The 16,488-nt window shown below is 50.3% G+C and overlaps 4 protein-coding genes across 4 annotated transcripts; 1 reads left to right on the top strand and 3 right to left on the bottom strand.

Moving 5' to 3' along the window:
* Positions 1-226: 226 nt before the first annotated feature.
* On the bottom strand, positions 227-2,674 carry pabA (aminodeoxychorismate synthase pabA; the record flags this gene model as incomplete). The annotated part of the gene is made up of 1 exon (XM_041688592.1): positions 227-2,674. One exon carries the CDS (start codon positions 2,672-2,674, stop codon positions 227-229), a length of 2,448 nt encoding a protein of 815 aa, XP_041542361.1.
* A 1,338-nt stretch (positions 2,675-4,012) lies between these two features.
* Positions 4,013-4,216, bottom strand: AKAW2_40277S (uncharacterized protein; the record flags this gene model as incomplete). The annotated part of the gene is made up of 1 exon (XM_041688591.1): positions 4,013-4,216. One exon carries the CDS (start codon positions 4,214-4,216, stop codon positions 4,013-4,015), a length of 204 nt encoding a protein of 67 aa, XP_041542360.1.
* Positions 4,217-7,858: 3,642 nt separating this feature from the next.
* On the top strand, positions 7,859-8,337 carry AKAW2_40276A (uncharacterized protein; the record flags this gene model as incomplete). The annotated part of the gene is made up of 2 exons (XM_041688589.1): positions 7,859-7,994; positions 8,084-8,337. The coding sequence occupies 2 exons, from the start codon at positions 7,859-7,861 to the stop codon at positions 8,335-8,337; spliced, it is 390 nt and encodes a 129-aa protein (XP_041542359.1).
* A 3,335-nt stretch (positions 8,338-11,672) lies between these two features.
* AKAW2_40275S (NACHT and WD40 domain protein) lies at positions 11,673-15,328 on the bottom strand (the record flags this gene model as incomplete). Its single annotated transcript, XM_041688588.1, has 3 exons — positions 11,673-12,785; positions 12,834-14,783; positions 14,834-15,328. The coding sequence occupies 3 exons, from the start codon at positions 15,326-15,328 to the stop codon at positions 11,673-11,675; spliced, it is 3,558 nt and encodes a 1,185-aa protein (XP_041542358.1).
* Positions 15,329-16,488: the final 1,160 nt, after the last annotated feature.

The following is a 16,488-nucleotide window of genomic DNA, read 5'->3' as shown; positions in this document are numbered from 1 at the left end:
TCGATACGTCAGCAGAAGATAGCCTGCAACAGACCTTGGTGCCGAGGTCGGCTAAAAGGCTCGATTGCTTGAGTTGCAGCCCACCCTCTCATGGAATCCTCCCCATGAAAATACATCGCAAAGGGTGCTTGCGTGGAGTCGGTCTCCGTCGTTAGCTTAATGGTGATAGTGACCAGTGTTGTCCTATGAGCAGATCTGGGAAGGAAAATCCCAGATCCGTGCTTGTTTAGCTGAGGACTGCTGAAGTAGCCGGCTTGAAAACCGTATAAACCGTGTTTAGCTTTGTCAACATCTCATCCCATTCGCCTTGAGCCGTGCTTAGGATCGTGACAGCCCCACCCGCTCCAATTCGCCATTTCTGTTCGAGATCGGTGTCTTTAGAAGAGCTGAATGCGGTGCGGATAAGGACTGAAAAGCTGCCACCTCCCCCGAGATCCAGAAATCCCATGACACCGGAATACACTCCGCGCCTACGAGACTCGATAGAGGAGAGATGCATGCAAGAACGTTCTTTCGGTGCACCAGTCATAGATCCTGGCGGAAGGCATCTCTGCAGAGCCGTAAGCCCGTATGCTGACATATCCGCCGACTGCAACTGCGGAAGGTCCCGTGCAGCGAACCCAGGCCGAGTTGGATCAACTTGGCCTTTGACATGTGTAATCATTGAGAAAACATGCCCGTAATCCTCGACCTCAAGAAGCTTCTCGACAAATACGCCACCTGAACCACAGATACCATAGAGATCATGCCGGATAAGGTCCGCAATCATGAGGTTTTCCGCAGTTTCCTTGGTCGAACTGAGAATCTCTTTGGCCATTTCAAGCGTCATATTGCCTGCTTTCCTCACGGTACCTTTCATAGGTTTCATCTCCAGAAGAGACCTCCGGTCCCAATTGAGAAAGCATTCAGGGCTGCTGCTTAGAACTTTGACTTTTCCTAATTTTGCATAAGCACTGAAAGACGCGGGGTTGTACTTTTGAAGGCGCTTGTACAACAGCCAAGGGAAGTTCATGCTACCATTGTCTGGTTCAGAGCAGGGCACTGTGATTACTGTTTCGCAGGTAAGGCACAGTTCGTATGATTCACCGGCGTGCAGTTCGGCGATACAGGCGTCAAACTGTTCTTTGTATTGTTGTTCGTTCGGAAATTGTGCTGTGGATCGACTGAGTATGGAATCCAGGGCCACTGTGTCAGTTGTGACACTGTCGATAATGTCCACGACAGGATGAGATGATAAATCTTGCAGGAGTCGCACTGTTTCCTCGATCCACCCCGCCGGCTGATTGTCAGCTTCCCGTGTAGATTGTACAGTAACACGGCCAGACTCATGGTCGAGAATCACACTCCGTTCAGTCCATAGTAGACTCGCATCCACTGGATCTTCTGAATCCTCTACCGAGGAGTTGTGGCCATGTCCTTTTGCGTGAGGAAGGCAAGCGAGCCCCATTTCATATGAGAAGTACCCGAGGAACCCAGCCCAAAACGGGACATCCCTACTGCCTGATTCGACCTTTTTCATGTCCATCAAATATCGAAGGACATCCCAGAACTGGCTGTTTGACAAGGATGTATTAATCAAAGACTGCCCTTCTAGGGCATTCTCGCAACCGAGATTTTCCATGAAAAGCCTCTCAGTCTGCGTGAAGAATTCTAACCTCCAGCTGCCAGGACTAGGCACGGATATGATGCTGTGTCGGCCATTGGATTTAAACATCACTGTCGGGGAACCGGGACTGTTGAGGGTCTCACAGATCAAGGCCGAATCTAGCGGTTTGGTGTAGAAGTGTCGAAAGAAAGAGTATCTTGAAGTAGATGTGCACCAGGTCAGCATGGTATGCACGATGTTCGGTAAGGAAGCTATGTCGTCCGATTCGTGGAGGCAGTCGCGTATCATTTTCAGGGGAGTGCCTCGTCCAGTGGTTTTGTTGTAGTGGAGAGACATCTCCCACCATCTCCCCAGTATCTGTCTGCATGCTTCCTTGTCCGACTTGCAAGATTCTGGATGGAATTGAACACCCCAGAAGGGTCTGCTCTTATGGCGCACAGCCATTGGAAGTTGTATCGGCCGAACCAAGCCAGTGGAGACCTGTTCCTCTAAGGGCAGCCATGCCAGAATATCAAGCTCTTGTGCTGCAGACTTGTCTGATCGTGCCTCTTCGTGGCCATTCTGTACTTTCTCCAGCTGGGCATATAGGGAGTGGTATAGAGTGACCTCCAGATTGGGTACGCGATCGAATATATCTTCACCGGTAGTTTGAACGCGGCGAACCTGGCCATGGAGCGGATACGGTAGCCGGTGAATAGGAATACCGTGACGAAGGCATAAGCTCTGAAAACCGAGACATATGCCGAGAACTGGAAGCATGTCTGCAGTGCTCAAATTCCAAATATCCTCCATAATTCCCACATCGTCCGGTATATGTGGATCACCAGGGCCCGGCCCAAGAATAACGGCTTCGAAGTGTTGGAGAAACTCCGCAGCATTCCCATCCGGCCATGTTGAGTCAATATGCATGATTGTAACTTGGACATCTAGCACCTCCTCGAGCATGGCGACAACATTGTAGGAGAAAGAGTCGTACGCGTCGATATAGAGAATGTTCTTTGGAGGTGTCATCTCGTGGCCATTTTGTCGGGAAGGTGAGCGTGTATCATGGCCCAGTAACGGAGCCATGTCTCGATAGAAGACGGAAGGGAGAGGATTTGTCGTGATGCCGTGCTAGTGGGTAGCAGGGGAAGGGTATGACAGGGACTGAGATAGAGTTGGATGCATAAGGGATAATTCGAATCGAGATCGCGACGACGCCTCCAGTGGTTCGGTGTTAGTGTTGATGTTGCTCGCTGGCGTCTTCCTCCTGGATGTCGATGTCTCTTATAAACCGGTGGACCCCGGCTTCAGCCTGTCTCTAAAGATGCTGCGGAGAGGCAGGCTCCTCATTCTGGAGTCGAAGGGAACGAGGTGCAGACTCTTGAGGCAAAGCGGGTGGCGCAATTCGGGACCGGGCCGGGACAACAGATAATCCGACTCGTATCCGCCACCAAGAGGGCCAAGGTGGGCCAAGCAGTGTGTGATAGCCGGTCGAATCTGTTGCATTTGGCGCTACTTGACTAAAATATCTAACACGAGGAGAGAAAGGTAGGAGGGTAGGGAGAACACCACAGATAAGCGAGCGCGAGCGCGCGAGGCGAAACAAACAGGTCAAGAAAAACTACATCACGTGATCCAGAAGGCCGATCGCCAGCCAAATCCCGACGGCTCTATCACGAGCACATCGCATGGGGCCCAAGCAAATGTTTTCATTCACTTCGGTCACCTGCCGCAGTGGTTGCATTTTCCGTACGAGTTACCGGGCTGGAGGATGCCCACGCCAGGGAAGAGTTTTGAGTAGAAGGTATCGCTGGGGACGTAAAGTCCGTGGGGAAATTGTAGAGGCGCGAAATTACTAGCAAAGCAACGAAACAACGAAAAAGCAAGTGAACGAACGCGAATTGCAGCAAAAGAGTGAGTTGAATTAGTAGCTATCTAGGTGCTCTAGCAAAACAAAGCAAGAGGTCGTTTGTGGGCGGCCTGAGCGCCAGACACGTGACTACACCTACTCCAGCAGTTGCCTAACAGAAATCAAGAGTGCGATGGAGTCAAATGGGACTTTAGGTGTGGGGGTTGGGGAGGGAGATGATTTGTAAATTCAGGGTTGGATGTTAGACAGACAGATAGATAGATTGGATTACCCTAATATAGCGCAGCCAGGGCGCTCTTGCAGGGCGCCTGTGGCCTGAGCAAGCCTCCGAGCGGCGAATCTAATGTACAGGACCCTATTCCTTATTCCTTCCCTTTTACTCGATCCCTCGTAATCTTACGGTATCGCTCAAATACCGTATTTAAAGCGTGAAGCTATCCCCAAATCCAACTGACCAATCAGAACGTTCGTAGCCGCCCCCTCGTAGATGCCTCGTGGGACCCCACTCAGCCCTATCTGCACGTTCTTTCCAACACCTTGCTCCATGTTCTTTGCTATCCTCTCACGTGGGCCGCGTTGAGCCTCTCCGTGAGGCCCTGGGACCCGCTCGCTCCTGTTCCCTGCCCGGTCGAAGGTTTCCGTGACCGTAGAGGTCCGTAAGGCTTCGCGTGGACCTTCTTGTTTCCTTTAGCTTCGTAGTCCTGTACCGGGTCCTGTGATCCCTCCTCCGCAGCCTTTGGCCCGACAAGCTTCTGCATGCGTGTGCATGCAACCCACAGACGATTGTGATCACGGGAATATGTCGTCGTCAAGTATGGGGAACCGTGAGGGGGGAGATAGCGGCGTGGATCCGCGGATGCTCCCCCCACCCGTCACGCGCCTCTTTGATCCTGAGGCGCGCTATGTCCGCTTCCGTGCTGCCCAGGTCTTGTATCTGCCATCGTTAGTAGTCACCCTTCTTCCGTGTCGTGCGCCTGAGGCGGCTTGGGCGGCAACAGGTACTGCAGGCGCCCCTTCTTGAGCAGAAAGCTCGTCGTGCGCGCCGCATGCTTCTGCTCCGTCAGCGCTTCCTTCAGGCTCCGCGGCATCGATTGGGCGTCGGAGCGCGCCTTGGTTATCAGTGTACATTTCGACCGCTCCCCAGAGAAGGGGGTCCTCCTGCGCCATTTGCAGTGCCAGTATGATACTGACCAATTCAGCGCAAGGGACGGTGCCTTCCCGGTCCGTACCCAGGTACGCTTGCCGGCTGCGTCTGGGCATGCCGTCCGAGTAGACGGCTGCGGCTCCGACCTCCCCGTGGTGGCCCGACCCATCCGTGTACAGCTTCGGGATGCCGCCGTCCACCGTCTCCGCAATCATGTGACTGATCAGGGCCTGCCTCCTTCGTGGCCTCGATCGTCACACGAGGGGGGACCCACCACGGTGCGGTCACGTGAGGCAACCCTAATTTGACCTCCTGGGTATCGATCCCCCCTTGCAGGAGCAGTGCCACTTCCGCCTGTTCCAAGGGAGTTCGTATCAGCGGTTTGCCGCTGTGGATTCTGCTCCTGACAATGGCCGCGTACGCATTTGACGACGCTATCCGGGTCGCTGTTTTGAGCCGGGTCTCGTGGAGGCGTTGTTTCATCGGCATCATGTGCAGTTCGGCGTTGAACGCGTCTCCGGCGACCGCCTTGAAGCCCCCAGCGATGCTGTGTCCTGCCTTCCGCTGGATGGCCGTGAGCGTCTGAATCTGCTGGTCGTGGCGGAGCATTTGTCCGTGGATACGGGGTATGTGCCAGACTGGGGACGCGTACAGGGCCTGCGGGACGACAAAGCGTTCATACAGGATCCTCTTCTCAAACAGCGAGAGGCCCCACTTGGAACCCCCCACGGAGCTCAGGGTCTGAACGCCTTTGGAGCATTTCTTGTCGACCTCCGTGATATGTGTTGGTCCAGGACGACGCCGAGCAGGCGTGCTGACCGGCTGGGGGTTTGTTTGTTTGTTTGTTTCATTCCTTACTCCGTTTTGGCACCTTGCCGGCCATGCCGGAGGGCCGAAGACGCGGTCACCCCTCTGCCATGTCGGTAAAGCCATACAGGCAGCAGCTTCGCGGTAGCTGCCGGGCTCGATCCCGCTAAAGAGATAATATATACAGTCTGACTGCCTCTAAACCCACTGTCTGTTTGTTGCCCCCGTCGCCCCCGTCGCCCCCGTAGGCCCCCGTGTTGTCCCGCTGATTTAGTGTCTTCCCGTGGTACGCCGCTACGCGTCCCACGTTCCCTCGTGTATCGCGTCCCTCTTGCTTGTTGAATTCCACGCTGCCCGTCGCTCCTGTTCCCGCAGCGTCCACCTTCTTGAATGCCTGCTTAAATGCCCGCTCGAATCTCCGCCTAATAACTTGTCTGAATACCCGCAAGGCTCCTGCTAGCTGCCGCCTAACTACTTTCTGAGCGCCCTCTGATTACCATATTGCTGGCTGTCTTCCCGGCAGCCGCCTCGCTTGTTGCTGCCTGCATGGCCTCATTTTTGGCCCCTCATGTGACTTCGCCAGGATAGTAGGAGCCCGCTCTACCAGGATACCAAGGGCAGGTTCCGGGGCGTTTTACACTGGCTGATCCGTCTGTGGTTGCCCGTCAGGCCCTGCTTGAACAGGGTTAATCTGTGCGCGCCTTTCCTCTTGGCCTTCCAGGGGGCCCTCGTTCTGGGTCGTTGTTCCGGAGTGGGTTGTGGGACGTCACGTGTGCCTCCGGAGCGTCTAGGCACCGTTTTCGGTGACACTGGTTGGCTGGAGGCCTCCGAGTCGGATGCCGAGGACTGCTTGGCTTGCTTGTCCAGGGCTTCCGTGTCAGCTGCAGCTTCTGTTTACTTGGGATCGCTGTCCTCGCTTTGAGAGTGTTCCGGTCCCGATGGGGTGTCACTTCCTGATTCGGATCCCGAGGCTGCCTCGGATTCCGAGGTCGCTTCTAGGGAGCGTTTGCGGAGCCTAGTTAGGATTGGTTGGTGTTCGACTAGGTTGCTCTCAATGCGGGCGCGTGTAGGGGCCACCGCCGGTGTCGTTACTGTGGGGATGTGGGCGTCTAGAGTAGGTTGGCGGGTTTTGCGGCGTTTGGCGGGTCTTCTGTCTAGACCTTGCTCGCTTGGCGCTGATTTCGATGACTCTTCGTCGGCAGGGTCTTCCTTGTCGGACGGGGAGTTGCGTTTCTGGCCGGTTCCGATCTCTGGGGACGTGCTCGGAGTGGTCAGTGCCGCGGCTGGCTGGGCCGTGGCTGGCGGTTCCGGGTGGTATTTGGCTTTGTTTCTTTTGAGGTATTCGACGACCTCACTGGCTTCCTCCCGGGCTTTACAGCTCTTGTCGTGGGCAGCGTGCGGACCTTTGCAATTGGCGCATGTGAGGTTAGTACGGTTCGAACATGCGGATTTGTCGTGTGGGCCTGAGCAGAAGAGACAGCGGACAGGGTGGGTGCATCCGCGGTGGACATGTCCGAATGTTTGGCATTTGGTACATTGTACCAGGCGGGCTCTAGGGTCGTACAACTCTGTCCGCTGTCTCTTCTGCTCAGGCCCACACGACAAATCCGCATGTTCGAACCGTACTAACCTCACATGCGCCAATTGCAAAGGTCCGCACGCTGCCCACGACAAGAGCTGTAAAGCCCGGGAGGAAGCCAGTGAGGTCGTCGAATACCTCAAAAGAAACAAAGCCAAATACCACCCGGAACCGCCAGCCACGGCCCAGCCAGCCGCGGCACTGACCACTCCGAGCACGTCCCCAGAGATCGGAACCGGCCAGAAACGCAACTCCCCGTCCGACAAGGAAGACCCTGCCGACGAAGAGTCATCGAAATCAGCGCCAAGCGAGCAAGGTCTAGACAGAAGACCCGCCAAACGCCGCAAAACCCGCCAACCTACTCTAGACGCCCACATCCCCACAGTAACGACACCGGCGGTGGCCCCTACACGCGCCCGCATTGAGAGCAACCTAGTCGAACACCAACCAATCCTAACTAGGCTCCGCAAACGCTCCCTAGAAGCGACCTCGGAATCGGGATCCGGATCGGGCAGCTTTCATGGGCTCATATCTAGAGATGGTGTAATTTCAATTTCAAAAAGACATTTCAGTAATCTTGAAATTTCACCCCCAAAAGTCGTTACAATTTCAATTTATCACGTGAAAATAGAGGATACCTATTCTAAACTCTAATTGGTGTAAAGAACTGAAAGTTTGCCTAGTATAGCTAGAAAAATCTATATAAAGACTAGCGTGATTTTACACTTACAATCCCTAATACCCTTACATGAAATTTCACCCAAAAATCATTGAAATTCATGAAATTGAAATTACATCCCACCATCCCTACTCATATCACAGAGTGTGCGGGGCGAGCTCCTCAACGGGTGCATAAGTAGCCAATGAGCAATGGGCGGGTCTCTGTGCCGCCAGACGAATACGATCGAAGTATATTTCCACAGGATGTGTGTCCGGTACCGCAGTGCACCGCAGCGCCCCGCAGCAGCCATTCATGATACCATCTATCGCGAACGGCAGCAGAAAGGTAATGATATTCAATTTCATTGCTTCTGGCCATCGTAGTATCACAATTCATTAGTTTCTGACCGGGAGAGAGGACACGCACGAAAAAAGGCAAGGGTCAGTGTCAGTGTGAGAATCTAAGAGCCCTGTGCCGCTCCATTTCGTCGTGCTTGGTTTATGGGAACAAGAGGATGGGCAGGGTCAACATACACTTGGTGCAGACGACCACACAAATGGAATATGCATTGACCGCATACTACTCGAATCTATTAGGGAGGAACGACTATGGCTCCCGCACTGAGAGAGAATGGTTCATTAAGGCTTGGTCAGGCCATGTACGGCGTTCAGGGATGAATTCTTTGTGACGAATAACTTTCACAGACTTAGGATACTTTGTGATTCATGTAAAGTTAAGAAGGTATGGTAAGTATATATTTTTTTCAACCTGCAGCGCTCTTGGGGGGACGCACAAATAGACAGAATATGGCGTTTCGTGATCGTCTGTAGTTAACGCACGTCATGGCAATACAGTCCACCGCAAAATACTGCAGCCACCTGTTTCTTCGTTGCAGTAATCTGCGAAATGAGCCTGCCCCCCCAAAAATTCACTCTGGTGTTTGATAGATAAATGACAAGACTAACTAGTGTGAATGATGGCGATCACGTGATCTGAGGCCACCTTATCATTCTCCCTCTGGCTCCACGTTTCTTCCTCTGGTCACGTATCTCGAGCCACTCGTTCCTAGTAGCCGATAACTAGTGCATATAGGGTTAATATACTCTTGGCGTCTTACATAAATATTTACATGTAGTTATTGAAATGGACGATGTTATGACAAAGGGTTCAGTAAATTACCTGTCAGCAGTATTGTGGACCTCGACGCATTTGACCTCTCTTTCTGCTCGCAACATCAATATTAGGGGTTGTGAGAGTCTTGCTACAGTACAAAGAATGGCACCACCCCTATCACCTGCAAAAAAGCAGCTTATCTGTGATATGACAAAGAACGGCAAGTCTATATCCGATACAGCTTTTGCAGCCGAGTGTAGCAAGCAGGCTGTTTAATATATTCGATCTAACCTACGTTTGTTCGGTACTCCTGGAGCGCCCCCGAATCATGTAGGGCGGTGGTCAAACATTACTCCACCTATGCTAAAGCTCTACGTGGCCGTCTTCTTGACAGGCCAGGATTGTATCTTGATGAAATGGCAGATTTCCTGTGGGATATGTTCGAAGTTAATGTCTCCACAGATAGCATCAGTAGGGCTCTAAAGAAGATCAAATGGTCCAAAAAAAAAAAAAAAAAAACAACCCAACAAAAGGCAAAAGAGCAAAACCCGGAATTGCGAGATGAATATCGGCATGATATATTAGAATATAATTCATATCAATTGGTTTATATCGATGAGTCTGGGTGTGATAAACGGTCAGGGATTAGAAGAACAGGCTGGTCGCCTCCTGGCATAACACCAGTTGAAAGATCCAAATTCCTCCGTGGCCAACGTTACCAGATACTACCTGCGTATTCTCAGGATGGTATTGTTATCTCTCACATTTATAAAGGATCAACTGATGCCGCTCTTTTTGAAGATTTTATCGAACAACTCCTTCACCACTGTGGAAGTATCCAGGCCCAAGGTCTGTTCTGATCATGGATAACGCATCCTTTCATCGCTCTGAGAGAGTAGAGCAAATGTGCACTGAGAAAGGGGTCCGATTAATATACCTACCACTGAATTCGCCTGATCTCAATCCCCTCGAAGAATTTTCCGCGGAGCTGAAGGCTTTCATCAGGCGAAAGTGGACAGTCTATAAGGAAGGCCCTGAACAAGATTTCGGTGCATTCCTTGAACAATGTGTTGATACTGTGGGCGCACGAAGACAAAGTGCAAGAGGCCATTTCCGGCATGCAGGCGTGGCAATTGACGATGACTGAGTTTTTACCGGGGCACGTCTACTGGTATGTGGTGACCTTGCTCTTGGCGAGACTTAGCTGATATGATTACAGGCTAGAGACTGAAAAGTACATGCAGGCCTTCATACGTATAACCGTTCTCAAGTCAAACCTATCCTGCGTCTTCGAATTGTGCCAAGGCAACACATATCCCCCGTTGGTTACTCACAACTCTTACCCCTCCCTCTTTGATCAGGTGTGATGTGTGTGCCCGAAAACCTAGGCTTTCACTCCATCTGGTATTTGTGATAGAGTATCTGTGAATGGTGGTGGTCACGTGATCTGAGGCCACCTCATCATTCTCCCTCTGGCTCCACGTTTCTTCCTCTGGTCACGTATTTCGAGCCACTCGTTCCTAGTAGCCGATAGTATCAGTCCCAAAGGCAACACTCCAAGGGGTCTGGGCGTGTTGTGGGCTCGACGTCCTCTGGAGTAAAGGAGCATGGTATGTCACAACAGAAATAGACCTCTTTTTACTCGGATGTCTGCCTTTTCATTTTACTTATGTATCAGATGTATCTCTTCCAGTAACCAAGCGAGATCTGAATCATGGCTTGCATTATGGTCATCGACTGACAGCCTTCGATTTTTTTTTTTCTGAGAATCTTTGATCTTTGACCGGACGACATCCGTAAATTCACAAGGCACTTTCGACTAAAATGTGCAGCCTAGGATTGTAACAGAAGAACCCGGTATATCAAACCGTTTCTGATGAAGGACAGCTAATCGTCCATTTAAGGAAGGCTCCCGTTCAAGATGTCTAGCCTTTTCCAGCCCTGCCGTGAAAGTCCCATTTTAAAACTCATGATTTCCGGGTATCAGCAATACCAATTTGAATCGGTCTGTCTGTTTGATAGGAAATTGAGATAGTCATTATAGTCCGTTAAGCGCCCGATATCATCCGCAAGAATAAGATATTCTGCACAAACTGAAGTTTTGTGCAGATGGATACTGCCGGCTAACCTCAAGATGGAGATAGAGAGGACTTGAAAGGATACAGAAGACCGATTTAAGAAAGATCATACTTTCTGGAGCATTTTGTCGCTTTAAGATGCATTCAAGCGGCAGGTACGTACTGCTATCGAAAGAGAGGGAACGGAACATCTGGAGCAAGATGGGGGATGTCAGTCGCTTCCATGCAGTTTTAGTCAGCCAACTCACCTCCCGGCCACGCAGTTTGTTCAATTCACCGATTGAACCAGGGATTGTGTCGCATTTCTTTGGTCCGACAAGCCTGATCGTGGTACAGCGGTGGTCAAGTGCGGCTTCTACACGATTTACACTTACACTCGTGGATAGTTTCTCAGCGCCACTCCCGAGAATTAGCTAATCTTTGGGACTAATGCGTTATTTCCGTTTGTTTAGCGCGTGTATCAAGTTGAATTTGAACATACGCACAAATCGCGGACTTTCTAATTCTAGACATTCGCTGCAAAGTCATGTAAAAATTTGACAGATTTTTAGACCTAGTAAATGGTTTCTCAGCTCGTCTCTCTGTAGGTTAACCCAAAGCATAATATTCTACGTCCGACCCTTGCAGTTGGTACGGCGGCCTCTAGCACGTTCTGGTGTCAATTTGCCACGCACATCCACTATCCAGTACTACTATAGAAAGTAGTAGAATCTACTCGTGGTTCAATTCCTGGGACGAAAGGAAGTATAAATTCCTCAATTATCCTAGGACCTCCTTTTTTTTAGGAATTAGAAAATAATGTAAAGCGGTGTCTGGGTGATAATGAACTAAGCTAATTCGGTTCAAGTAATTGGATAACAAACACTCGACCGCTTTCATATCCAAGAGCAAGCGCACCCTCTTTCGTGCTGCAGTAAGAAAACTGAGAGTACTCAGAAGGGAGCCACAAGACCTTCTCGCCTTTCAGATATACCCACTGGTCTGCTAGCGATATCTGAGACGCAGCGTGATCGGAAGTAGGACTCGTGTCTATGCGTCCCCTGGTATGAAAGGCCACGGCCCTAACCCAAGCTGAATGGCCTTCTAGGGTCTGTTGCAGCTCGCCCGTTGCGGCATTCCATAGCTTGATAGTGTTATCACAGGAGCCTGAGACAACAGTTTGGCCATCAGGTGAGAAGGCCACAGCTGAAACAGAATATAAATGGCCTTTTAGGGTCTGTTGCAGCTCGCCCGTTGCGGCATTCCATAGCTTGATAGTGTTATCTTCAGAGCCTGAGACAACAGTTTGGCCATCAGGCGAGAAGGCTACAGCTGAAACCCAATCTGAATGACCTTCTAGGATCTGCTGCAGCTCGCCCGTTGCAGCATTCCATAGCTCAATAGTGTTATCATCAGAGCCTGAAACAACAGTTTGGCCATCAGGCGAGAAGGCCACAGCTGAAACCAAACCTGAATATAAGTGGCCTTCTAGGGTCTGTTGCAGCTCGCCCGTTGCAGCATTCCATAGCTTGATAGTATTATCATAGGAGCCTGAGAGAACAGTTTGGCCATCAGGTGAAAAGGCCACAGCTGAAACACGATCTGAATGCCCTTCTAGGGTCTGTTGTAGCTCACCTGTCGCAGCATTCCATAGCTTGATAGTCTTATCATAGGAGCCTGAAACAACAGTTTGGCCATCAGGTGAGAAGGCCACGGCCTGAACCAAATCTGAATGCCCTTCTAGGGTCTGTCTTTTAGCGCCCCAAGACATCTCCACCTGTGGCAGCGCATATATCCACGGCGAATGGTAGTTTTCAGATGCTCTTCTAACCAAACTCGATGTTGGCGTGAATACCAAACATGATGCATATAGTTGAAGCGGAACAACGCTAGCAATTTGAGCATGTCGGTGGATGAATTGTATAGCATCGGACAAAAAGTTTGAAAGACCCGGATTCGTATTGTTCTGTTTCGCGATTAGTATTTGTCTGGATTATATTGTAGAGGTACAGACCTGAATGCTTTCTTTCAGTGTGACCATCATTTTAAGGGTCTCTGATAGCACTCTCATCAGGCTCATCACCTCTAACCAGTGAAGGAAATGTTTTTCTAGGAATGACAAGATCTTCACATCGGGGATAGAAGGCTTGCTTTGCGTCAGATGGAAGGTCCAGTAGCGGCATGAGTATCGGAGTCCCTCTGGAATGTATTGTTCAGTCGTCTCACTGCATATGTCCGCACGTTGGGTCGAATAGCTATTCAGTTTGCAGATATCGCGCTTGAGATACTTGCCCATAACGCGAAAGCAATGCGATGTTATGTTATTGTGCATCATCCCCGCGTCCACATGAAAACGTGATTGTGTGGTAAGGAGATATTCTCGAAAAGACAGATGCAGAATACGAACTGGGAGGTGTTGTTCGTCAGGTATACTCAGAACCGAGTGAAACGAATCCAAATGGAACTCGACGGATCTAGCGCCGATGCCGACAAATTCGGAAAGCGCGCTGATTGAGAGAGGGGCTGAAAGGAGAATAACCACACCAACTATTCCTTTGAACCGCATGATTTGCATCTCCTGGTCATCTTCGTCCCGTTCTTGAAGTGTCCGGTCAAGAATAGGGCCATATGTTTTATCCATCCTCGTCACATATCTGTGTTGATTATTCAGAATATCAGCAAGGCGTTTTACCGGGTCTTCCCCTTTCTGTTCGACAAATCGGCAGATTGTAGCGGCTGAAATAAATAACGGTATACACACAGTCGCCAGAGCTTCAACAACATCGTTACCCGGCCAGTCTTCGCCGGTCTTCGCTTGTGCTCTGATTTCTTTGAATCGGTGTTCTAGAAACCGTACGATGTCTTCTCTAATGGCTTCCTCAGCAACCTTTTCAAGGACCAAGCGTCGATGAGAGCCTTCCTTCTCGAAGAAACGTCGGAGTGGCAACTCGGGCCGGCTCGTTAGGAAAATTTTCAGTCTCATGTTACTGGACTGGTGTACCCGCGGAAGAAACTGAAGGATCTTTTCAATTTCTTTATCATTCTCACACTCGTCCAATGCATCGATCACAATTACTAGTGTTCTACTTTGGTACATAGCAACACTTTTCAACGGTTCGAGAAGCAGCTTGTTGAATTGTTCCGTGACGTCTTTCGCGGCGATCTGTGGGTCCTGCTCAATCGCTTTCAGAACACCAGACGCGAGGTCCTTGTTTTGCTTGATAAGTTCCTTTGCAATGGTAGGTATAAGTCGTTTTGCATTGCAACGGTCGGGTTCCCCTCTTTTAAAGAAGAAGCTGGCTCCTAGCTGTCCCTTGGTTTCGAAGCTCTGAGCAACAGTCCGAGCGATAGTGGATTTTCCAGTTCCCGCCCCGCCATTCAACCAGAAGATACACTCGCTTTCAACTGAGTCTGCCCATTGTGTTATTTGGGAGCGAGTCTGGACTCTGGTATCTTCGAGGCATAGATCCTCGTGTTGGTATGAGTTCCAGAATGCATTCTCAGCAATAGGTAGACTGAAACGTAGGTTCAGAGCGTTGAGGGATTTTGATAGTTTGTCATCGATGGCAGTCAGGATTTCCTCAGTAGCTTTCTCGTTCTGCTTTTGTAGGGACACTGTGATTTCCTCGATTGCCTCAAGTAATTGCAACTGAGTAAAGTGGAATAACTTTTGTTCCTCCTTCTCAATAGAGCACCGAAGCTCCGTGATATGTTGGACGGTGGCTGCTGTAACACTGTCGAGCAACTTGCCTCTGGTACTCATATTGTGGCTCGCCATGACTTTCGCTGCGTACTGAAGGATTGTTTTATAGAGTGTAACCATGGCTTGCGTTACCACGTCGTCTTCGTCGGATCGATTGTGACAGAGCTTCTTTTCGATATATGCGCATCGCGCAAGAGCCTCCGCAAGGTACTCTGAGGACTCGAACAAGGCATCTCGACGGTCAGAATCATGTTTTGCCATCTGTGCGTTAAGGGTCAGCTCTGCTGCCTAAAACAGCCGATAACACATACAGTCAGACCGAGTGACACTATTGCCCACGCGCTTGCGGCATGACCCGTAGGGTCACAGGCTACTCCTGCGCTGATAACCTCCTGGAACGAGATGGTGGCATTAATGATTTTTTTGGAAATTTTTCGAATGCTGATTTCTTCTCCCGTTGACTTCCGGATTCTAATGCCTCCTTTCTCTTGGTATATCTCGTACTTTTCCTTGGTGGTCTCGATGACATTGTTGAGGGCATCTGTAGTAGAGGAAGAAACAAGGCTCGTTCGCAAAGCATTTTGTTCCTCCCGACTCAGCAGATCAAAGGCAGACTTCCATAGGTCTTGCGAGGGCGGTGGGTTCCGTGACTGGGACTGACATTCGCTGGCACAGGGAGCTGACGCATATTCTGAAGCGGGAGAGTGGTTGGTACAATGATCCGCTTGGTGGGGTGGAGGAGCGGTATTTTGAGATCCGCCGTCTCGATGAAGCCATTTTCTCAAACGCGCCTTGAAATGGACCATTGTAACTATGCTACAGGCTTGATCTGTGAGGGTTCTGTCGTCACAAAGTAATATGCGTAGAAAGTGTGTACCGACGACCAAGAGGCGGTTAAAATCATTTACGCTCTCCAAGCCTGCCCGCTCAGCTGAACCTGCGGGGTCCGTTTCACTAACAACTAACCAATCATAATGGAACATGTGGTGAACTTTCGGATCTATCACGCGTTGTTAATGCATTATCTTAGGTAGCCAAAGTTGTCCCGGGTACTCATGGCCTTTATTCAATCTCTGGGATACTGTTCCTTTTCTCAACTTGTTCTGTGCAATAGACATCTACAAAGCCCCATAGGAGTGCCACTGGTTCCTGGGATCTGGCACTCTGTCTGACCAGTAGCAGTTGCCAAGTGGGGCCACCTATCAGACATGGGTGCCAATAACACATCATCTAGCCAATATAGGAGGGGCTGTATGTCATTGCCTCGGGATGATGAATGGCGCTGATCAACCTAATGTTAATGCCATTTTCATGTCAGCTCTACACACCCAACAAATACATCACATTCTGGGGAAGCTGCAGCTGACAGAACAAGTAAAATGATCAGCGACGACATGAGTTTACGCCACAGCACCGCCTGTCACACTCGGGTCTTAGGATTTCCCTCGAGGCGCCAGAGACGTGCCAGGTGTGGATGGGAGAGCAAAAGCACTGGTATGTTGACAGATGGCCAAACCTGTTGCCTACGGCATCTATTTGTCCGATTTGCATAGAACATTCCAGAGAACCTTGTATATTATTTACGAACAGTGTATGTATTTCTAGTAACGTGTATTGAAAGTACAATACATCATACGTTAAGTTTAGATACAGTCTAACCATTCATGTTCTAGCGTGTCTTGGCACGCATTTTAAAACACCAGGAGAGTATCTTGGGGGGCAGGCTCATTTCGCAGATTACTGTAATTAATTTACAAAAAGCCACCCGCCCCCCACCGGCGAAAGGTATCCCAAGCGCTCTCGCACTTTATCAAGATGAGAGAGATGTGCATGTATTCCCTTGTCAATAGACAGACAAGTTTGGTCAGATTGGAGCGTGAGTAACCCGGAGGCTGGACAATAATAAACAATCGGGTATCGGGTTCTGGGCGTGCTTCTCCTCTTTAGAGCCAAATCAACAAGACTT

This window comes from Aspergillus luchuensis, chromosome 4 (genome assembly GCF_016861625.1).
Source record: "Aspergillus luchuensis IFO 4308 DNA, chromosome 4, nearly complete sequence".
In the NCBI taxonomy this organism is placed as follows: domain Eukaryota; kingdom Fungi; phylum Ascomycota; class Eurotiomycetes; order Eurotiales; family Aspergillaceae; genus Aspergillus; species Aspergillus luchuensis.
The sequence above is the reverse complement of the archived record's forward strand: the minus strand, read 5'-3'. Positions and strand labels throughout refer to the sequence as shown.